The 21,543-nt window shown below is 39.5% G+C and overlaps 1 protein-coding gene across 28 annotated transcripts in view; it reads left to right on the plus strand.

The window, feature by feature from the left end:
- DOCK9 (dedicator of cytokinesis 9) overlaps positions 1 to 21,543 on the plus strand; it is a 248,544-nt gene that overhangs the window by 139,754 nt on the left and 87,247 nt on the right. For all 28 annotated transcript variants that reach the window (XM_084880234.1, XM_084880236.1, XM_084880241.1 and 25 more), the window contains exons 4-9: positions 1,244 to 1,326; positions 2,946 to 3,015; positions 5,032 to 5,127; positions 6,188 to 6,322; positions 12,511 to 12,685; positions 13,648 to 13,715. In XM_084880234.1, coding sequence (XP_084736360.1) covers positions 1,244 to 1,326; positions 2,946 to 3,015; positions 5,032 to 5,127; positions 6,188 to 6,322; positions 12,511 to 12,685; positions 13,648 to 13,715 — 627 coding nt within the window. The remainder of the gene's footprint in view (positions 1 to 1,243; positions 1,327 to 2,945; positions 3,016 to 5,031; positions 5,128 to 6,187; positions 6,323 to 12,510; positions 12,686 to 13,647; positions 13,716 to 21,543) is intronic.

A 21,543-nucleotide genomic window follows, 5' to 3' on the forward strand; every position in this document is an offset into this window, starting at 1 on the left:
TGCTTTGAAAATTTTTCGAAAGCATTTACAAGAATAAAATAGTATTTAAAGACATTTGTAAGTACAGAGCAGAGAAATTGAAAAGTTGCTTAGCTCGCACATCTAACTCTCTGCTTAACCCTTCTCTGCTATTTATTCCACCTCCTAATTAACTTGCCTCAATGACAGCAAAGCTTACACTACCTTCTCTTTACAACCTTTACGGTGAAGTGCTTATAGAGAGCATGGCACAGGAGAAGCACTCTCTGTTGTTGCTGCAATTATTTTCATGATTTTGGGGTGAAGGAGAATTTGCCTCTAACGGCCTTAGAAATAGTCTAAGAAATAGATAAAGAGGTTCACAATTAAACAATGAGGAGAAGTAAGCAGAAAAGAGACTTTGTTCGTGTTTATTAAAACCAGCATCAAATCAACTTGGTAATTCAAACATGCATTTATCTACCTATGTTTTCACTTATTTTTTGCCATACTGAAGCCTACATACATGTAGTCAAGAGCTGATCATACAGAAAAATTATTTGGGCTAAGCTGATGGTAACTAAATCAAAGACTTCACCTGTTGATTTTGACTTATTCGTATTGGAAGATCTGGAAGATCTTATAATCTTAAGACTGTATGTGGTACTCAGTGGATCCTCCTGTGTAGATGAATGGAAGACACCACGCTGGCCTGTTGAGTCTGGCTTTCAGGAGGTGTTCAGCCTCTGGAGGTTAGTGTCACCGATAGAATCCTTGTCAATAGAGTGCTGCATATGTTGTGCATTCTATACACACGGAGATGTCATGGTGCCACTGTGAAATGAAATCCTTCCTCCTAATACCTCACTCTGTCCTTATAAATAGAAGAAAAAACTGGGAACAAATTATATCACATGGACTAATAAAGCCAGTTGTAATATTAGTAAATACCATGAAAGTATCTTATGGTTCACCCTCTCTGTTCACTTTCATATTCTAGTAGAGGCCACACAACTAGCTTCTCTTTTAGAACCAAATGCTTTTAAGTCAGAAACTGTACATTGTTATGTAAATGGAGCAAGAGGCAGTGATGTTTGTCTCCTCTAAAATCTGCTCTCTGATTGCACTTAAAGTGACCCCTCTCCCAAGGGGTATGTTTAAGTGGTTCTTAAACTTCACAGGAACCTCTGATGATGGGATTTCAGGCATGAGAGCATTAAGGGGAAAGAATTTTTATTTTTCTCATATACTTTCTTCTTTTTTTTTTTTAATCTACTCCCCATAGTGCATCAAAACCTATAACTCTGACTGGCATCTCGTGAACTATAAATATGAAGATTACTCAGGAGAGTTTCGACAGCTTCCCAAGTAAGTAAATGGGCAGACCACACAAGGCAGGGTTTATACACCTAGGAAAAAGTCTTTGTACTTAAAATGTTTCGGGAGGTATGTACCTTCCAACAATCAGCATAATTGGAGAAACTATTTCTAGCTGGTTTGTGTGATATGGGATAGATATTGTTTACAGGGTATGTGATAACAGGACTCAATCCCAGTACTCTGGGATTGGCAGGTGGCAATAAACACATGGATTGTTTAATTACTTCCAGTGGTTCTTTTCAGGGTACCACTGATAAAACACAAACAGGTGAATTTTTTTCAGTGAGAAATAAAAACAAAGAAAATGTAAGGGTTTTGAAATATGCTACAATGTGTTTTATCTTAAAAAGAATATTTTAAGAAACATAAAAATATTGTTTTATTTTATATTGGATAAATGAAAATTAAAAAAAATTCTACTGAATAAATTTTATATTAAAAGTATATCAAAGAACAAGCATTTCCCCAGACAAATTTCTTTTCCTCCTTTAAAGTATTAACTCATTCTAAAATACACCAAAAGCAGGTGCGTTTAGACAGATTAGTGGTGGTTAAAGTAAACCAGAGATAGGTAGGTCGCACCTTGAGAGGATGTCTGTTATAAAATGGTGCACCCGTAAATGATGCAATTGGCAAATTTAAATATAATTCAGTATGAAAATTGAAAGCAAATAATGATGGATTGTATTTCAGACGTAACCATCGCCAATGAAAATTTCACTTGAGATCCTATTCATACATTTTTCTTTGTGTTTGTTGCATCTGTGGGTTTGATTTGCTTATACTATTCTTGATGGATCTAGCTATTTGTTTTTTTTCTATTTGTGTGGTTCAGCCACTCCTTAAGCGTGTTTAGCCAGCTTTCCAGATGCCTTTTTTTTAAACCTCAGCCGAGAACACTCTCCTCCACATTATGTTATCCAGATGGGTGTGCTTCTTAACTCTATGTTCACTCTGTACTCCCATGGGGATTTTTTAAATTCTTCCCATTTGATCAGATTAACCTATCTTCACTGATAGTCTTATTCATACTTTTCTCATGGCTAACAGTTTTACTGCTGGTAGACTTCACTTTTTTGGCATAAGCAGGAGTTTCTGATTGTGATGAGGATGAGAGGGAAGATTGTAACAGTGACTTGGTCTATAGATTCTCTTCTGTCTCTGCCTAAGTCATCTATTTGCTCTGCTCTCTGTAAGCCTCAGTTTCCTCATCTATTCCCAGTGAATGGTCTTAACACCAGTCCCATCAAAAGGACTAAAGGAGAAAACACTTGAAGTACCCCAGCACAGTGCCTAACACATAATGGTTTAATAAATGCTAGCCGCTATTGTTACTGTCATGTGTTTGTTGTTAATGCCTACCGAGTCTTTATTTATTAATAGCTTTTCCATTTTAAAATACCTGTGTAACTCCTAACAAGCTATGCATAGCTTTTGGAATTCTCTCAGCTCCACTGTGAAAAGCAATGGCATTGGTGGTTTTTTATCTTTATCTGAGTGGACTAGCTTTGGGTTTGTTAAATGCTGGTTCCTCTGATGGGAGAAGAATGTAGCATCTCTCCTGGGACCAGGTCATTATAATCCAAGCTCTTTTCTTCTTTTTAAAGCAAAGGGGCCAAGTTGGATAAACTTCCAGTCCATGTCTATGAAGTTGATGAGGAGGTTGACAAAGATGAGGTAGGATGATCACTCACAGACTTTAAAATTGATTTCTTTTACAGACTTGGAAGATTAATTAGAAAATTACCAACATTTAGCCAAGGCAGCAATTGGAATGTTTCTTGAAACAGGGAAGAATTTTACTAAATGTGTTGTTTGATTGATTGAAATAAAGTTTCTGTTTCAACTTGACTACTTAGCATACGTAGCATGTTCTCCCGGCCCTGTTTATTTGTTCTGAGATCATTTTCAAAGGCCTTGATGAGATTTGGCTGCGCTGTTAAAAGATATCAAGATTACTTAGACCTTAAGGTTATGTTGTTTTTCTTTTCTTTTTTAAAATATATTTTAATTGATTTCAGAGAGGAAGGGAGAGAGAGAGATAGAAACATCAATGATGAGAAAGAATCACTCATCAGCTACCTCCCGCACGCCCCTCACTGGGGATCAGATGGAACCTGGGACCCCTCAGTCCACAGGCTGACACTCCATCCACTGAGCCAAACCAGCCAGGGCTATGTTGTTTTTCAACAGGATGTCTTAACAAACTGGTAGCCAGTACATTTTAAGTTGCTGTTTTCCAGTGATTGCATTGAATGAAGCATATAGTTCCCAGAAGCTCTGATTTTAACAACCACTTCCCCTACTGTTGGAGAAATGATAATGGCTAGGGAAGTGTACAAAGACAGCATGATGTGAAGGGGACTAGGTCCACTGAGCAAGGGAAACCTACTTAAAGTTGGTGTATTTCTCTTTCTCCCCTACTCACTATCGGGTACCTCATCGTGAGTTTAGCTTTTCTTTTCTTTTTAAATTGTCAGATAAGCCAATAACACCAGCCCCTCATGAACTTGTAACAATGTCCTTGGTAGCAAATTATTTTAGAAACAGCTTTTTAAAAAAAAATAATTCTGAGAAGAGAAGGTAGTCATTCAAAATGAAAAGCAAGATGTTAAAAACGTGGTGCTGATTAATAGTAAGAGGAGGACCCAGTAAAATAATGCATGTTAGGACACACAAAACAAACTGTAAAATCCTAGACAGATAAGTTATTTCTATTATTGCTAATAATAACAACAGTAAATCCACCAATATTAATATTGTGATGGTCGAAAACACAGTATAAAATGGGCCTTTATGCAGTCGTCTGCTTGTACAGAAATGAAGATCTTCATTAGAAACTAGTTTTAAGAGGCGTGAGCTGGGCAAGCTGACACTGTGTGGCCTTCTCTTCCCAGAGTACCTACTGAAGTGTGCACTGAGCACACACAGCCTTAAAGGGGGAAAGAAGCCATAAGGGAACACTCTTAAAGAGTGTGCAAGGGTGTGGTGGAAGATTTGCTGGATTGTGTATATATTTCACTGGCCTGTTTATTATGTATGCAAATATATGCCTATATTTTTAGTAGCCACCCCCTTAAACTCAGATCTCAGAGCTTGGGGTCAGAACTTGTTTCATTACTTTTCTAGCTGTTTCCTTTCACTTTTCTAACTCCATTCCTCTATCCCTGTCGCATTCTTCCCTATGTTTCCCTTTTTTTTTTTTTTTTTTTTTTTTTTTTGGTTGCCCCACCACGTTACCTGTCCTTTCTTTATTGCTTCACATTCCCTTCCTCCCTTCCTTCCTTTCTTTATTCACCTTCCCCTGAACTAAGCCTCTGGGAAGTTTTCCAGGAATTTGCTTTTGTCCTTCAATCATAGGGAGTGTCATTTGAAAACATTTTTTCATGAAACCAGGCAAGACCTTAGAAGTTGAGTGGTCAAGTATGGTATGTACTTTCTGTGGCTCATTAAACCCTTAAAAATAAAAATCTGTAGCGGAACAGCTTTGCTTTTTCATGGACAAGGGTTTTCAGAAATGCAGGCTTGTCCCTCTCTTTCCCTGTTAAGTGGACTCTAGAGTGACTTGCAGGTGTTGGTGTCAGATGGTTACTCCAGTAAAGGGGCAAAGGGCAACCAAATGAATGGCTTTTCCACTAACCAGACTCGCGGCAAATAACAGAGATTGACTGCAATGTTTTCCTTCTCTCCCAGGATGCTGCCTCCCTCGGCTCTCAGAAGGGCGGGATCACCAAGCATGGCTGGCTGTACAAAGGCAACATGAACAGTGCAATAAGTGTGACCATGAGGGTAAGGAGGCCCATTGCCCTGCTTTCCCCTCTGATTAAACGTGTTTTGCTGTGGGTCTTAGGAATAATGCTCAAGATGAGTGAGCGTGCTGTTCTTCCTGACAAAAGTGACGTTGTCTGGTTAGTAAGATGCCTCCCTTTGTTTAGTAAGATGGACCCCCATTCGTACAGATCCTTCCACCCACTTACCCGTCACCCTCTCACCACCAGTGTGAAGAGATCATTGGCCTGGTATGAAGGTGGATGGCTAACACAGGCCTTTTTTTCTGTATGAACTACAAAAATGATAATTGATACCTCTAAGAATTGATACGTCACCGAGAAGCTAAACCTAAGCACTTTTTTGGAGATCTACTGTGACAAAGTCAAGTGAAGTAGAAATTGAGGACTAAAGGGAAAATGGTTACATTGGGAGAAGGTTGCAAAGAGGAAAGTAAAACCATAGTAAAAAAACAAACAAACACACACACACACACACACACACACACAAAAAAAAAAAAAAAAAAAAAAAAAAAAAAAAAAAAAAAAAACTATCCAGAACAGAAATAGAGCCAGAGAAAGAACAGGATAATAATAAAGAGAAAAGAAGCACTGAAGGTGGGGAGGGTGTAGGATAGACAGGGAATCAAATCGGGGGAAATGCTGACTGTCTCAGTCCTGAGGCTGGAAAAGCTCTCAGGGTCACGAGGCAGAGAATGGTTTCTGCGCTGTGTGAGCAGAAACCCTGGGGATTTGAGAAAGTTTCCATCCCTCTGAGCTGCATCCTGTTTCGGAATTCACTGCACTGCTTTTGGGCAGTTATGTAAAATCCCACGTCCTGTGGGTGAGAAAAACGACCTGTCGATGCTAGGTGAACCACCTTCTAACATCTACAGGTGCGATTACTGGATGTGAAGGAGAGTCTTACCTCACCCAGTTCCCTGGGGGCATTGGCCAGAATTAGATTTGATTTGGGGAGAACTGAACTGGTTTTAATTTATGTGTCGAATTGTGAGTTATTGAGAGAGATTGTGATTCTTTTCATTTTGAAACAATAGCTTTATATGTATTTTTTCTTTCAGTCATTTAAAAGACGGTTTTTCCACCTGACTCAACTTGGTGATGGATCCTACAATTTGAATTTTTACAAAGATGAAAAGATCTCCAAAGAGCCAAAAGGATCGATATTTTTGGATTCCTGTATGGGTGTGGTTCAGGTAAATATGGAAAAGAGTTTTATCAAGTTTTCTTATTTGTAAAAGTACCATCTGTGAATTGGCAGATTGAAGCAAACACTTTCAAAAATGGCAGGTTTTTTTTTCTTCGAAATATAACAGCTGACTTTAAATGAGAAAAGGCCTGTTTTTCATCATTTTAAAAGATGGCAGGTATAACAGAGGCAGAATTGTGTTATATAGCCACAAATGCTCTTGTGCATGAGTTCTTGTGTTTAAAACCTGGCTCAGCCACATTTTAGTTGTGTTTATCTTGGACAGCTATTACCTCAAGTTGCTTCATTTGCAAAATTCAAATAGTGATAATGTTTCCTTAATAGGATAAATTGGAAGATTGGATGAGCTCACTTGAAAATATTTAGAACAGTTCTTAGCATTTCAGTGATGACTTTTATCACAGTACCAATGGCAGAGTAGTATATTGGTCAAGAGATTAGGTTAAGATTCAAACTGAATTCAAATCCCTGCTCTCCCACTTCCCCATCGTGTATGTGCCTCAGTTTCCTCACTTGTTAAGTAGAGATTTTAATAGTATTGATTATGGTTTCTGAGAGGATTAATTAATAGATGTTTGATCTTAGGACAGTGCTGGCACATGGTAAACATTCAGTAGCTAGTATTAGATATTTTTATCATAGTTCTGCTATGTTTGTAGAATTTTTTATATTACATATAACATATGAATATGTACATGTTATAAATATCAGGCAATACAGATAATGTGGAAGTCCTCATTGACCCCGATTTTTTACAGAGAGGAAGGGAGAGAGATAGAGTTAGAAACATCGATGAGAGAGAAACATCTATCAGCTGCCTCCTGCAAACCCACTACCGGGGATGTGCTGGCAACCAAGGTACATGCCCTTGACCGGAATCGAACCTGGGACCCTTCAGTCCACAAGCTGACGCCTATCCACTGAGCCAAACTGGCTAGGGCAAATCCAAGTTGTTTTCAATTGTCTTTGAAAGCAGATTGCTAGTTTTCCCATCTGTCTGTCCATCCATTCATCCATCCATCCATCCATCCATCCATTCCCCTCCCATTTTTCAGGAAGATCTAAGGCAGCAACTTACAAGGATTCATAAAACACAGAACACCATACATTTCAAGTGGGTTTGAAAGCAGAAAGGTAAACAAGGAGTCAGGGTAGGGAGGAGATAAAGTGGAATTAAGGAAAAAGCATGTTACAAAGACCTGATTAGGTGGTCAACAAACAGGGCCCTATACTCTCCAGTCTGGAGACCCGTGCAGTCGCCCAGCACACATAGATACAATCTAATTAGTCAGAAGCTGCCCGAGCAATCTCAGAATGAAGATCATTCAGGCATTTCTCTTGGGGGCCTTTGTACAGAGGGCACACTGTGGGATTAATGAACAGTCTCCTTGACAACTCCTCATAATAGCTACCATTATCAGTCACCATTATCAGAGTCTTCCTTACAGTGACTCAGTGTTGCCTAATGACATCAGCCCGAATCTCAATTCCATAAGAAAGGTTGTTTTGTGGAACCAATGTGGTTAAGGTTAGACACACAGCTCTCTGGTTTGACCCTCAGGTATACTTGTTTATGTATTCATGTTTATTTAAATCTAAATTACATTTTCATCTAAGCAATGGTGCATCTGATGTAAACAGGCAGACAGTGCAGAAAGGCAACACGAAAGCCACATTCCTGCCTGCATCACCCCTCCTCTCCCATTCTCCACTCTTTTAAAATGATCATTTTCGACTCTTTCCATTGGTTTTTCTGGATTTGTCTTCATATTGCTAGATAAGGAGTGTTCATGTTCTTTATCCAGCAGTTGTGAACATCATGTGCTGGTGATGAGATTGTAGCTCCTGCCACCCTCCTTTCTGCTCTAATCTGGACTACAGTTGACCCTTGAATAGCCCTGGGGTTATGGGCGCCAACTGCCTTTAGAGTCCAAAATCCATGCAAAGCTTTGACTCACCCAAATTTAGTGATAGCCTGCTATTGACTAGAAACCTTACTAATAACACAGACAGTTGATTAACACATATTTTGTATGTTATACATATATACTGTATATTCATGTTTGTTCACATTTTCCTCAACTACGAATGGTGCAATGTATGGTCTCTAAGTGTGTGCAGGATTTAAAAAAAATAAATTTTAGCTTTGTATAATAGATTTCTAAATACTCAATAGTAGTAAATTATAAACTAGACTAATATCTACATGTAATTTATTTATTTATGATATAGCTACCTTTTTCTTAACTTTCCATATTTTAAGCTATGCAGTTTACCTGCAAGTTTTTTCACATTGTCCCAAGTATCATATGTAAATGGACTCGTGCAGTTCACACCCATGTTAATCAAGCATCAAACGTAATTACCCTTTTAACTTCTGCACAGCCACCATCCTGAAAATTCCCTTTACCTTCTTCCCTGCGTTGGAGTTCCTGTTTTGAGAATCCTAGTTGTCTTCTTTCTTGACTTACTTTCTTATTCTGGAGGAATACATTCTTCAGTAGTTTCCTGAGGAATCATGTGAAAGATGTTAATTTTCTTTGAGGGTTAGCATATCTGCAACTATCATTATTTTTGCATTTATACTTGACTAATAATTTGGCGGGATGAAGATTTTCAAAGTAAATTTAACCTTAGTTAAATTTAGTATGTAAAGGACCTTCATTAACTTCTAGTGTCGTGCAGAAAGGTGAGGTGGTGCTGAAACCTGTTTGGCTCAGCGGTAGAGCGTCGGTCTGCAGACTGAAAGGTCCCAGGTTTGATTCTGGTCAAGGGCATGTACATTGGTTGCAGGCACATTCCCAGTAGGGGGTGTGCAAGAGGCAGCTGGTCGATGTTTCTCTCTCATCAATGTTTCTAGCTCTCTATCCCTCTCCCTTTCTCTCTGTAAGAAAAATCAATAAAATATATTAAATGAAAAAAAAGAAAAGAAAGAAAAGAAAAAGAAAAAGAAAGGTGAGATGAGATGGTGCTAAAACTCACTTCATATATTTCCCTTCTCTTGGGGAGCCCAGGCCTGTCTTCCCTGTTGTCAAATATTTGAAAACACCTGTCCCATCTAAGTATTCTGTCCAGTTTTCTAGTATGATGGGAGGGTAAGTCCAGACCCTGTTACTTCATCATGGCCAGCAGCAGAAGTTGGTGGTCCAAACTCAGATGTTTTCAGGGGCTAAGCAGGTAATTCAGTGGAAGAAGAGGCCTAGGTGTGAAGCAATAGGGAATACGTGGGCTTATGACAAACTGGGGACAGGTGGCCCCATTTAAAGAGGACGGATACTGCTGGGTGGAAGTACCAGCTCAGGGTTGCCAGACCATCGGGGTTTTTAAGAAGGGCAAAAATACAGAATTTCAGTTAAATCTTGGTGTTCTTAATTATTGCTAATTAATTTAAAAAACAAAAACTGTGCAAAAAAAAAAATTGGAGGGGGTGGAATACATGAACGCGTATTTAGACCCTGGTTCAAGAGGATAACATCACTTAATGTTCACTGAAAATTATTATACGCCATCAGCTAATGTGGATGTCTCCCAGCTGGTAACCCCTACCTCACCTGAAAGCTGCCACTGTAGAATCCAAATTTATATCAAAGTATGTTTAATTGGAGTGTATAGTGAGGAGTACCAGAGTGAACTGCCACGGATAGCAAATTAACCTTTTGTGTGGGACTCCCACGTAGGAGTTTGATTTATATTTTTAGGTTGAGAGACTTTTCAAGTTACTTTTTAGTTGAATTTTCTGGCATTTGGAAAGTAGGAAGTAATTACTTTTTTTATAGGCGTTTTGGTGCCCATCTTCAGCACAGTGCATAAATGATTTATAAGCACAGCATGCTGGGCTGTCGTTCAGCCTGTGGAGTGCATTTTAGAATCAAAGGTTCTGTTTTCAGTGGAAGCCTCATCCTTCATATTCTTTTTGCAGAAATGGCTGATGGTGTTTTTCATTTAATGAATTGTATCTAAGGCTTTAAAAATTTAAAAGCATTTGTTTTCATCCACATTTATTATAAGTTAAGCTCCAAAAGTTGTGGTTTAAGCGTTTGGGGTTTTTAAAAAAAATATATTGCTATTGGACATTATTATAAAACTAGAGGCCCAATACATGAAATTTGTGCATGGGGGGGAGGGTCCCCTCAGCACAACCTGCACATTTTCCAATCCAGAACCCCTTGGGGGATGTCCCACTGCCGGTTTAGGCCTGATCCCAGGGCCTAAACCAGCAGTCGGATATCCCTCTCGCAATCCTGGACTGCTGGCTCCTAATTGCTCACCTGTCTGCCTGCCTGGTTGCCCCTAACTGACCCCCTGCCAGCCTGGTTGCCCTTAACTGCCTCTGCTGCCAACCAGGTCACCCCCAACTGTCCCCTCTATTGGCATGGTCACTCCTAACTGCCCCCTCCCCACCCCCCCACCGGCCTCATCGCCCCACGCAGCCTGCTTGTTCAGTTGTTTGGTCATCCCTCACTAACCCCCTGCTGGCCTGGTCGTATGCGGCCATCTTATGAGGGCATGCCAATCAATTTGCATATCACTCTTTATTATATAGGATTAGTTGATTAACACTATGAGTTCAAAGAAATGCCTAAAGTAAATTTTTAAAATGGACCTGAATGGAATTCAGGTTAGAACGTTAAGCCCTAAACGTATTTTAGAAACTTGGAGTGATTATAGTTGTCTTATAGATAAGGAAACAGGAATAATCCAGAATCAAGGCTGAATGTCTCCTCCCATCCCCCCGTTTAACTTTTCACTTTTCATAATAGTGAGTATGTGAGGAATGTGGGGGAAAGAAAACTTGTTTCTCTTCCAGACTTTGACTCTGATTCTTGCCCTGAAGTGAAGTATAAGTGAGGTCCAGGGCAGCAATTAGGGCGCCCACAGTGTGCAGTCTGTACACAGCAGTTTGTGTGGCTTTGCCGGGAGCAGCTCTCTCCTTCATATTTCTGAGAACTACACAAAGATGCCTTTGGGAGAGAGACCTGCGTTCAGGAGCCCCACAGGGCCTGCAGCCAACCAGCTAGAATGTTAGTGGGTGAGGGGTCGGCTCTGCCCTGAACGGGTTGGCGGGAGTGTGAGATCCCTCAGCCTGTACCCACAGAGCTTGATCACTATCTAATGCAGTCACCCACAGGGGATGGTTGGTAATATCTAGAGCCATGTCCTGATCTTGACAACTAGAGAGGAATGCTCCTGGCATCTAATGAAGATGCTATTAGAACGCCTACAATGCATAGGATGCCCCCACACAAGAATTATCAGCCCCAAACATCAGTAGTGCAGAGCTTGAGAAACCCTGGCATGTTCATCCTTCATTACTTAATGCACATGGACTACTGTTTTTATACTTTGAGTCAGACATCCTTTCATAGGCACGAAGGAAGGGTAAGTGTCCCAATATCTTTTGGGACTCATCAGTGATGAGAAAGCTCCAGATTAGGAAGTCACGCATATTGAAAGATAATGGCTTGCTTTTAAAAGATGTTTATTGATTTCAGAGAGGAAGAGAGAAGGAGAGAGAGATAGAAACATCAATGATGAGAGAGAATCATTGATTGGCTACCTCCTGCACACCCCCCACCGGGGACCGAGCCTGCAACCTGGGCATGTGCCCTTGACCGGAATTGAACCCGGAACCCTTCAGTCTGCAGGCCGATGCTCTATCCACTGAGCAAAACCAGCTAGGGCAATAATGGCTTGCTTTTAAAAAATATAATACCACCCACTAGTTCATTAAAAAAAAAAAAAAAAAAAAAAAAAAGTAATACCACCCACTAGTTCATTTAAAAAAATTCAGCGTGTTCCACTAAGGGAATTAAAAACTTTCAATGAAATTTCATTTGTTCAGGTATCTTTCAAGAGCCTGTATTATTTGCCAGGCAGTATTCTAGAAATGAGGATATAGCATGAACAAAAGAAATCTCTGCCCTGAGGAGCTTCCATTCCATTAGAGGAGAACAGACAGCAAATAAGATGAATCTGAGGGAATGTGTCAGATGGAAAAACAAAGCTATGGAGAAAAGAAAGCAGGGAAGGTAGATAGTGGGGGTTTTATGGGGTGGAGGCTTGCCAATGTGATAGCTTCCACCTGCAAATAATAAAGAGAAAACTTATTAAGGCCATCCTCATTCTTTTAATATATGTCTCGTTACCCCCTTTTTTTTTTTTTCCCCATTTTAGAACAACAAAGTCAGGCGTTTTGCTTTTGAGCTCAAGATGCAGGACAAAAGTAGTTATCTTTTGGCAGCAGACAGTGAAGTGGAAATGGAAGAATGGTTCACAATTCTAAACAAGATTCTCCAGCTCAACTTCGAAGCTGCGATGCAAGAAAGGCGAAACGGAGACTCTCATGAAGGTAAGTAGATCTAGCTTTCCTCAGGCACAGGCACACTCTGTGAGTGTCCTTCATTTCTGACAGAAGGTGTGGAAAGTCTACAGATATATTGCCTACGTACGTGGCAGGTCAGACAGATGGGAGCTTTCTACAGATAGCCTGTCAAAAACAGATTTTTTTGGTCATATTACAATTTATTACCATGACATTATTTTTATAAGGAAATCATGTAATTGGAAGAACCACAGCTTTGGAAGCAGAAAGGAAGACTTGAGTTTGAATCCCAGCTGTAAGACCTTGGGCAAGTTGCTTTTCTGAGTGTTGGTTTACTCACCTATGAAATGGGAATAAAAAATGGAAATGGGAATAAAAAATGGGAAGATTAAATAAGATAATGTATGTCTCGTAACTAACATAGAGTCAGCACTTAAAATATTAGCTATAGTTATTACCATTACCGTTAATCATATTGTTTGGAATTTTCAAGACAAAGTTAGGAAGGGCAGAGAAGCCTCTGATTAAATTGATGGAAATCTGTTTTCTTGACGATTCATGCATTCAGGGTTTTTTTCTTGGTTCTTTAGACAGGTGATTCTCTACATGTCTCAGTCTTAAAAATGCCTGGAAACTCTTCAGATATATTCTTTCCTTTGTCCCACCAAAGATTCTGACTTAGCTGGCCTGGGGTGGTGCCTGGGAGGGCTGACTTTTAGCACGTCTGATGGGAGTGGCATGTGGGCTGTTCATGGCTAGTACCTGTTCTAATCAGACAGTGTCCAAGCTGGACCAGCTGTCAAATGTTGAAGTCTCACCATCAGGCCGGGGCATCAGAGTTTTAAGCTCCAAGGCATTTCTAATGGGCATCCAGGGTTGAAATTCAGTGTGTTCCAGGGCACATAAGAGAAATGGCCTTCCTCCTCCTGTTTTAAAAAATGTGTATGTTCAACTACAAGTGACTCAGGTTATCTGTTTTGCCATTTTAGATGACGAACAAAGCAAATTGGAAGGTTCTGGTTCCGGTCTAGACAGCTACCTGCCTGAACTTGCCAAGGTAACATCATCTTAAATCTCCTGCTCTTCATAGAGTGACACTGGAATAATTCTCGTTTCATCTGCTGAAATGATTAGCAGTTACATTATAGTAAGTCATTGAAATGACATTGTAGTTACTGCTCGTTCTTTTCTAACTTGAAATTTTGCTGAGTGAAAGACACCACTCACCTGAGTTGATTTCAGTCTGTTTTCCAGAAAGTGCCTTACAAAATATTCTTTTTTTTATTACTCTTTGTCAGTGATTTTCAACCCATGTGCCACAAGAATTTTTAAAATATCCAATACCTAACTGTTTTAGTCAGGGGCACTGAACTCCAACAGCCAAAACAACAATAGCTCTCTGGTGTGACTGAATAAAATTATACTTTTTTTTTTTTTTTTTTTTTTGTCACATCGACAGAAAAATATAACAATTTTTGGTGTTCTGTAGAATTTTAGTAATTCGTTTCTGTGTGCCATGCGATGAAAAAGGTTGAAAATCACTGCTTTAAGTCTTTTTCCCCTCCATAATATTTAATACCATATGACAAGCATTGAAGAAATAACCAAAATACACAGGAAAATGTTCCCAAGGGAACAAAGTACTTGTGCAGCCCTTATTCAAGTTAATGGACACAATTCCATGTGAATCTTGTCACCAAACCGAAGAGGGGTGTCCTGTGTTCTATTAATTGTTCATGGGTCTTTCTGAAAGAAAAAAAGTTATACCTGTTTTTTTTTTTGTTTTTTTTTATAATTTTGAGAAACTTACAAGTTACTGAAAAGCACAAAGAACAAAACAACTATATTCCCACCTCTCAGATTCAACACCTGTGACTATAATTTTAGCTTCCATATTTTTAAAGAAAAAAAATACATTATAAAGTTTTTTTAAAACATTATTCTTATTCAATTCCCTTCTCCTGCAACCTCAACCAGAAACAATCACTATTAAGAGTTTTCTGGGGTTACTTTCATATCTTTACCAATATATGGTTGTGTTTTATATGTTTAAAAATGTTATGTAAATGATAATGTATTATTCTGCCCTTGCTTTTATTTTCAATTCAGCATTGTTTTGAGATCCATCCAAGTTGGTGAATAGATCTAGTTCATCTTTTTATTGTATTGCATAAGCAGTTATTGTAGCTGTTCTATTATTTCCAGTTTTTCTATTATAGTGTTACAGTGAGTATTGTATTCTTCTCCTTGTGTACATCTACGAATCATTTCTTTTTTAAATGAGAGAAATGTCTTTGTTTTCTCTGGCTCTTTATATTCTTACTCTGTTACTGCCTTTCTATTCTTTTTTTTTTTTTTTTTTCAAATACAATGAAACAGAGACTGCACACACCCACATCTTAAATACTATAATAGAAAACTTGGTTTATCTATATACAATTATAAATAGACTAGCATTCAGCACTGACCTTTACTTTAGACAACATGGTTCTTTTAAAATATAAAACCTCCTTCCCTGGCTAGGACTTTAGAATATTGTTTTTCTTAGGAGTTGTCTGTTACCACAGTATCGTTTTAGCACCTGCCTATTAAAGCTAATTTTAGTGCCACCATTGTAACCACCTTTTAGGCTGGGAAGAGTTTGGTGTATGTGTATGCTTTTCTGAGTTATGAATTTCTAAGTATCATATATATATATTTTTTTACATTGAGATTAGCTTTTTTATTTCTAGATGTTTGGAGGTTCATAATTTCTCAAAGCAAAACCTTTGTAGAAACAGATGATACATGCAATGCAATCTAGAATTCAAAACACACACTTACTGGGTGAACACAATTGAATCCTAGGAGCAAACTCATGTTATTTGAACCTAATCTTGATTAATTAGAAATTTGTATCGTTTCCTGTGAAGATATACAGGAGTTGTGCTCTCCATTCTTCGCTCATTGCATACTACCACCTAGCCAGCATAATTTAGAATGCCTTGGTCCTAAGACCTAGAGAAATTAAAACAAAAACAAAAACAAATGTACATTTTTAAAAAAAATCTGGGTCACATATGTTGAGCTAAAGGAATCTGACATGGCCCAGCTGGTGTGGTTCAGTGGTTGAGCCAGGTTGAGTTCAACCTATGAACCAGGAGGTCAGGGCTCGATTCCCAGTCAGGCATATACCTCGGTTGCAGGCTCGATCTCCAGTGCGGGGCATGTAGGAGTCAGCCGATCAATAACTCTCTCATCATTGATGTTTCTATCTCTTTCTCTCTCTTCATCCCTCTCTGAAATCAATCAAAATATATTTTAAAAAATAAAATAAAATAAAAATAAAAAAGAAGTCTGACTTGAAAATACATATATATTCTTTTTAAAATGTATGTATAACATATTTGGAACTATTTTCAAACTGGGGGTAAAAAACCATGGTTGCTGAAGCTATTTTAGTTGCTAAAATCAATTTAATTGGTTTCAACCCCCCCCCCCCCCCATTTCTTACTTACAATTTGTTTTACTTGTATTTTTTTTTTTATTGAAGTAGAATTTACAAGTACAGTTATACAGCTTGATGAATTTCCCATTTGTGCATACACATAACCACCACCCAGATCTCAATACATAGAACATTTCCAGCACCAAGCAGGCTGTCTTGTAACCCTTCCCAACTGGCATTCTCATTCTTTTGACCTCTGTCATCAGAGGCTGGTCTCAGCTATCCCAGACCTTCCTACGAATGGAATCCTGCAGTGTGCACTCCGTGTCAGGCTTCTTTTAGCTCAGCATTGTGTGACCCAGATTTTCTTTTTTTCTTTTTCCTAAAGGGTAGAATTGAATAGAGAACATGAAAGTACACTGCCCTTAATGATGATAGTTAGTACTTTACAGCTACAGGTGTAGATACAGACGTTGTGTGTGCATTGGGTTGTGATGCAGATGTACTTTTTACTGTGGGTCATGGTCAAAGCCTGAAAAATGCAGCTTATTGCTTCTTTCCCTCTTCCACGGCTTTCAAGAGTTTTTTAAAAGCTATTTTGATTTAAGAAGGTAGAGAGGCAAAAGGTACCTTTTCAGAGGGAAATAAAGAAGATTGAGATGTATTGTCATTCAGTCATTGTGCTGCCATCTTGTTCGCAGACGCAGGGGTCCACGGTGGTGCCTCTGGTGCACAGTGAGAGTGGCCCAGGCACCCACTGGGCCGGCTCGCAGCTCCTTTACAGTCCAGGGCCCCGAGTATGAGTGTGGTCATGGCTGTTTACAACCTCCTCCAGTGTGCGGGGGTGATCATTTGTACCTGTTACAAAAAGCAGGGAAGTTGGCTGATAACTACTTTTAGAAAGAATGAATTCCATAGTGGAGAATCTGAAGTGAAAGTATGGAGTGGGAAGGAGAGAGGAGAGACTTGGAACAGAGCTGAGCAAGGAGGGGAGTTTAATCAGGAGCTGAAGAAGGAAAGAGGTCAGTACCAGGGAAGGAAGGTATAAGAAAGGGTCCAGCAGGGGATCAGGACACAGGTAGGATTTCTGAGAAAGGACTAGAACAATGGGGGCAGTCAGAAGGCCCTTAACGGTGTTATTTAATGGCAGGACCTCTCTGGTCAACTCCTCTTTCTGCTTCATTTGTCCTGTTGCCCCTGCTTTTGTTTCCACTGGGACTGAGACGTGACCAAAGAGGATGTGAGTGACAGGAAGTTGTTTTAGTACAAAAATAGCTGAAGTCTCATACTGGAATGTAATGGAGGGGCCTTTTACGTGTGGTAGGGACCATAGGAACTTAGGTTTTCAGAATGTTTTGTGTATTCTTGGCCCTCGGGTTGTTTATACAATTAGTACTGAACATTATTATTGTTTTACTAGGCGACATGCTACATGTACCCTAATACCTGTTCTTTTCTTCCTATTGTCTAATATGGCACCAAACATGCTTGTTGTAAATATAATGTCATTGATAGTACTTACTCTTATAAAGGTTTTTATTGATTAGATAAATTATAAAGCTAGTTAACCCTTCAAAGTCTAGGGTTCGTATGCTGAGATTAGTAAACCTGCTTACTATCCTATAGCATAAAAGGGTAATATGCAAATTGAACCTAAAGACAGAACGATCAGAACGACTGCTGGACCGGTCACTATGAGGTGCACTGACCACCTCTGGGTTTCTTTCCCCGGCCGGCAGGCTCTGATCTCCTAATGGGGAACTGGGAACCAGGAGTGGTTAGTAGGGGATGCCCGCGGTGCCAGGCCAAGGCTCTCCCCCTGTCAGTCACCCCACACACAGAAGGCAGCCCACAGCAGGGTGGGGCTGGCCAGTGAGGTAACAGCCGACCTCTCAGTCCCTTCCCCCGGCCATCAGCACTGATCACCTATGATGAAAGGGGAAATGGGAGGGGGGGGGGGGTTGGGAGGGCAGGGCTGGCTATGGGCAGCTGGAAAAGATGGCCCTGATCATAGGCCAGGCCTAGGGACCATACCCATGCACAAATTTTGTGCTCTGGGCCTTTAGTTTCTTTAATAATTTTTTTCTCTGGTTATATTTATCTTAGGTGACATAGGGACATATAGCCCTCCTAATGCAAAGACAAAATGAAGAAAGTCCTCATGCTTCCACCTTATATTTTTCTCCTCCACAGCTTTTCTATTTTTGATCTTTTTTTTTTTCCTAAGAGAAAAGCATCTCACCTTAATTTGATCTCCCCATATGGTTCTGAAAGAGAAGTATTGTTTCATGTTAACCCAAAATTGCTCATATCCAAATACCACATAACTTTTTAGCCAATGAACTTCCACAGTTGAGCACAGAATGAAGTATGGTGGTTCAGGCTCTGTAATCTCATCGAGGTTGAGTAAGGGGCAGGTGGCCAAGCTCAGCAGTTCATGTCAGAATCCAACAGTTTCACAGGCACCTTTGCTAAGGTCAGTGACAGATGCTTCCTTCTCCGCATCCTAGTCCAGAAAACTGTGTAATTGTATTATGATACAAAGTCCTTGCGAGGCTTGTGTTTGTGAGGCTTGTGTTTGTGTTTGCATTCATTCCTTGGGCCTCCTTGTTCTAAAATGCTCCCTTCTAGTTCTGTGACACAGGACGAGATGATGGTCCCAGGGAGTTGGCTCTCTTGGAAGTAGTGGAAACAAATCATGGCAGCTCTTTAAATTAAAAGTATATATTCTGGTCTCAAGGGCTTTTGCTAAATTTTCCTATTCCAATCCATTTTGGTTAAATGAGCCAATAGTCAACACAGTATAATTCTGATAACTAATTCTCAAAATGAAACACTGCTGGCCATAGTTTTTGACCTCCGATTGTTTTGTCTGCTCAGAGGTTAACTGAGGACATAAAGTAGGCCTACAGTAGTCCCTCTTGAAACTCTGAAATGTTTGGTCCATAATTATTCCTTAGGACAAGGGTAGGGGGACATTGTCAGGGTGTCATTAGTGATTAAACTTAGGGTATAAGAAGCGGAAAGAATAGTCTTTGTTTTAGAGGAATCATCTCTTCTTTGACTTCTGAGCAAGTGTCAGTTTTTACAGAGAACAGCTCTGTCACTGTCCATTTTCTTCATTTTACTCTCCTTTTCCTCTAGACCAGTGTTTCCCAAACTTTTGACATATGTGTACCCCTTGTATAATTTTCGTAACGCTGAGTACCTCTCGTATTTATGAGAATGTAGAATTAGGTGCAGCTAAGCACGGTGCAGTGCATATCCCAACTCCAGTGCAACGCGTATCCCCACCAAACTCTTCCCATACCCCTAGGGGTACACGTACTACACTTTGGGAAACACTGCTCTAGACCAAACCCAGACTATTAGATGGGCTCTGGGTAGGAAGGCAGCAGCAGGGTTTGGGGAAGTGCCAGTCCAGTTCTTCCTACCTCCTCAGTAGGAACTAACTACAGGTTATTTTAAGAGCAGAGCTGGTTTCTGTCACTTTGAGAAGTGCTGGATGGCATAGTCTGTGGGAAAAGTTGTTGTTGTTGTTTATAGTTAAATTTTGTAGGCCTTTATGTTGTAAGAGTACATAACAGGAATTTATTTTGTCTTTATAAAGATTTAAGTAAAAATAAATATGCTTGCCATTATAAATAAAAATATCCTAAGTTATATAAAGAAAAGATTACTTTTTCCCTCATCCTCCATTGCCACATTTCTGAGAACACTGATGTTATTAATCTGTTGTATTTCCTCTTTCACCAAATCAATTGCTCATAGAAACATACACATATATGTAGTGTTTTTAATTTTGACAGAATTACATATATCTTGTATTTTTCTCCCTTTTCCCCCTCGGGTAGTGTTTTTAACTATTTTTAAAAATATGCTCATGATCTACATGTTACTCTGCAACTTGTTCTATCACTTAGAAACATTTCATAGCTATCCCTGAATCTAGTTTACTGGAATATCATAGCTGCATGATATTCCAGATATGGATATTGCTCACTTTATTTCACCATTTCCCTGTTTACGAACATTTAGGTTATTTTCAGTTTTTAGCCTCTACAAATAGTACACAAAAACATTATAATGTATTTATGAGCTTAAATACATGTGCTCTTATTTCAGTAGGAGGAATTCCCCAAAGTGGGATTTCTGGGTGAGAGATTATTATATCTTTAATACTTTAAATATTGACAGGTTACTTTCCCAGTAGGTTGAAATAAGTCACATTCCCATTTTTCTGCATCCTCAACCAGAGAAAGTGAAAAATGATGTTTCACTGCTTTGATTTGTATTTCACTGCTTGGTAGTGATGTTATTCATATTTTCATATATTTCTTTCTTTACATTATTTTCTGACGGGCCTGTTCACATTCTTTACCTATTTTTTTTTTTTTCTTGTCTGTTACGAGTCTGAGCTCTGAAGCCAGTCAGCCTCAGAATCCAGGCTTCCATTTGATGTGAATTCTAAGGCAAGGTATTGACCACAGAAGCCTCAGTGTCTTCTCTTTTAAACAAGGACAGGAATAGTGCCTGCCACCTAAGTCTGTACAACATTTAAATGTGCACTCAGAATGATACCCAGAATAGAGATGTTTGCTATTATCAATAAATAAGCATTTTATCATTATGATGCTTCCAGATATTTATTATTCCGTGGCTCAGGGGCAAAGCCCTGCTGCTCCCAAGCCTCATTTTCTTACGGTCTAGGCTTTACTTGGAAATTTCTTCCAATGCTATTTATCGGGCATCCCTTCTGTTTAGTGCATCCTGGGCTTTGGGAGGGATGAGAGACACTTTAAGACGCTGAGCTTGCTTTCATCTGTCTCATAGCGGAGCTGTCAGTATATGTAAGGTGGATTATAAACTCTTAGGTTATTTTTACATCTAAAGTGGTCCCTTCTTTCAGTGGTTTCTCCAGTGGAGACTCTATCTCCTGGATATTAGTGGCAACATCAGGATGCTTTGAGTCTATTTTTGGCTGATTGTTGATTTTCTTCTTTTATACGCCTGCATCCTGTTTGTCCTCTCGCTGTATGGAGCTCATGGCAAGTCACCCTTGCTTTATTCATGTCTCATCTCCTAGCACAGCCAGCTTGAGACAGCAAGCATCTACGAGAAAGGCACTGGGAATTGCATCCACACTGAGAGTCCATTGCTGTGCGCCAGTGTCTGAGATCACGGCATTCGCCTTTGTCGATGGACTCTAGCAGAAATTCAGGAGCGGGAGGCATCACTGCTGGTGGTGGCTCGCAGCACCTCATTCTGATGTTTTTGTTAGGAAACATCCTGGCTCTGTACCAAGTAAAGCAAATTCTTTGAGCTCAAATAAGTAGTTTTAGATATAATGTTCTTTTAACGGAAAATTAGGCTTTCCTAATTAGGTGTTTGGAGCCTGCCTCAGCCACCGGCATGGCTACGTGTTTTCCCTTTCAAGCATGAAAAGACAACCTGTAAA

The sequence above is a fragment of the Pipistrellus hanaki genome (genome assembly GCF_964339955.1).
Source record: "Pipistrellus hanaki genome assembly, chromosome: 3".
NCBI lineage: Eukaryota > Metazoa > Chordata > Mammalia > Chiroptera > Vespertilionidae > Pipistrellus > Pipistrellus hanaki.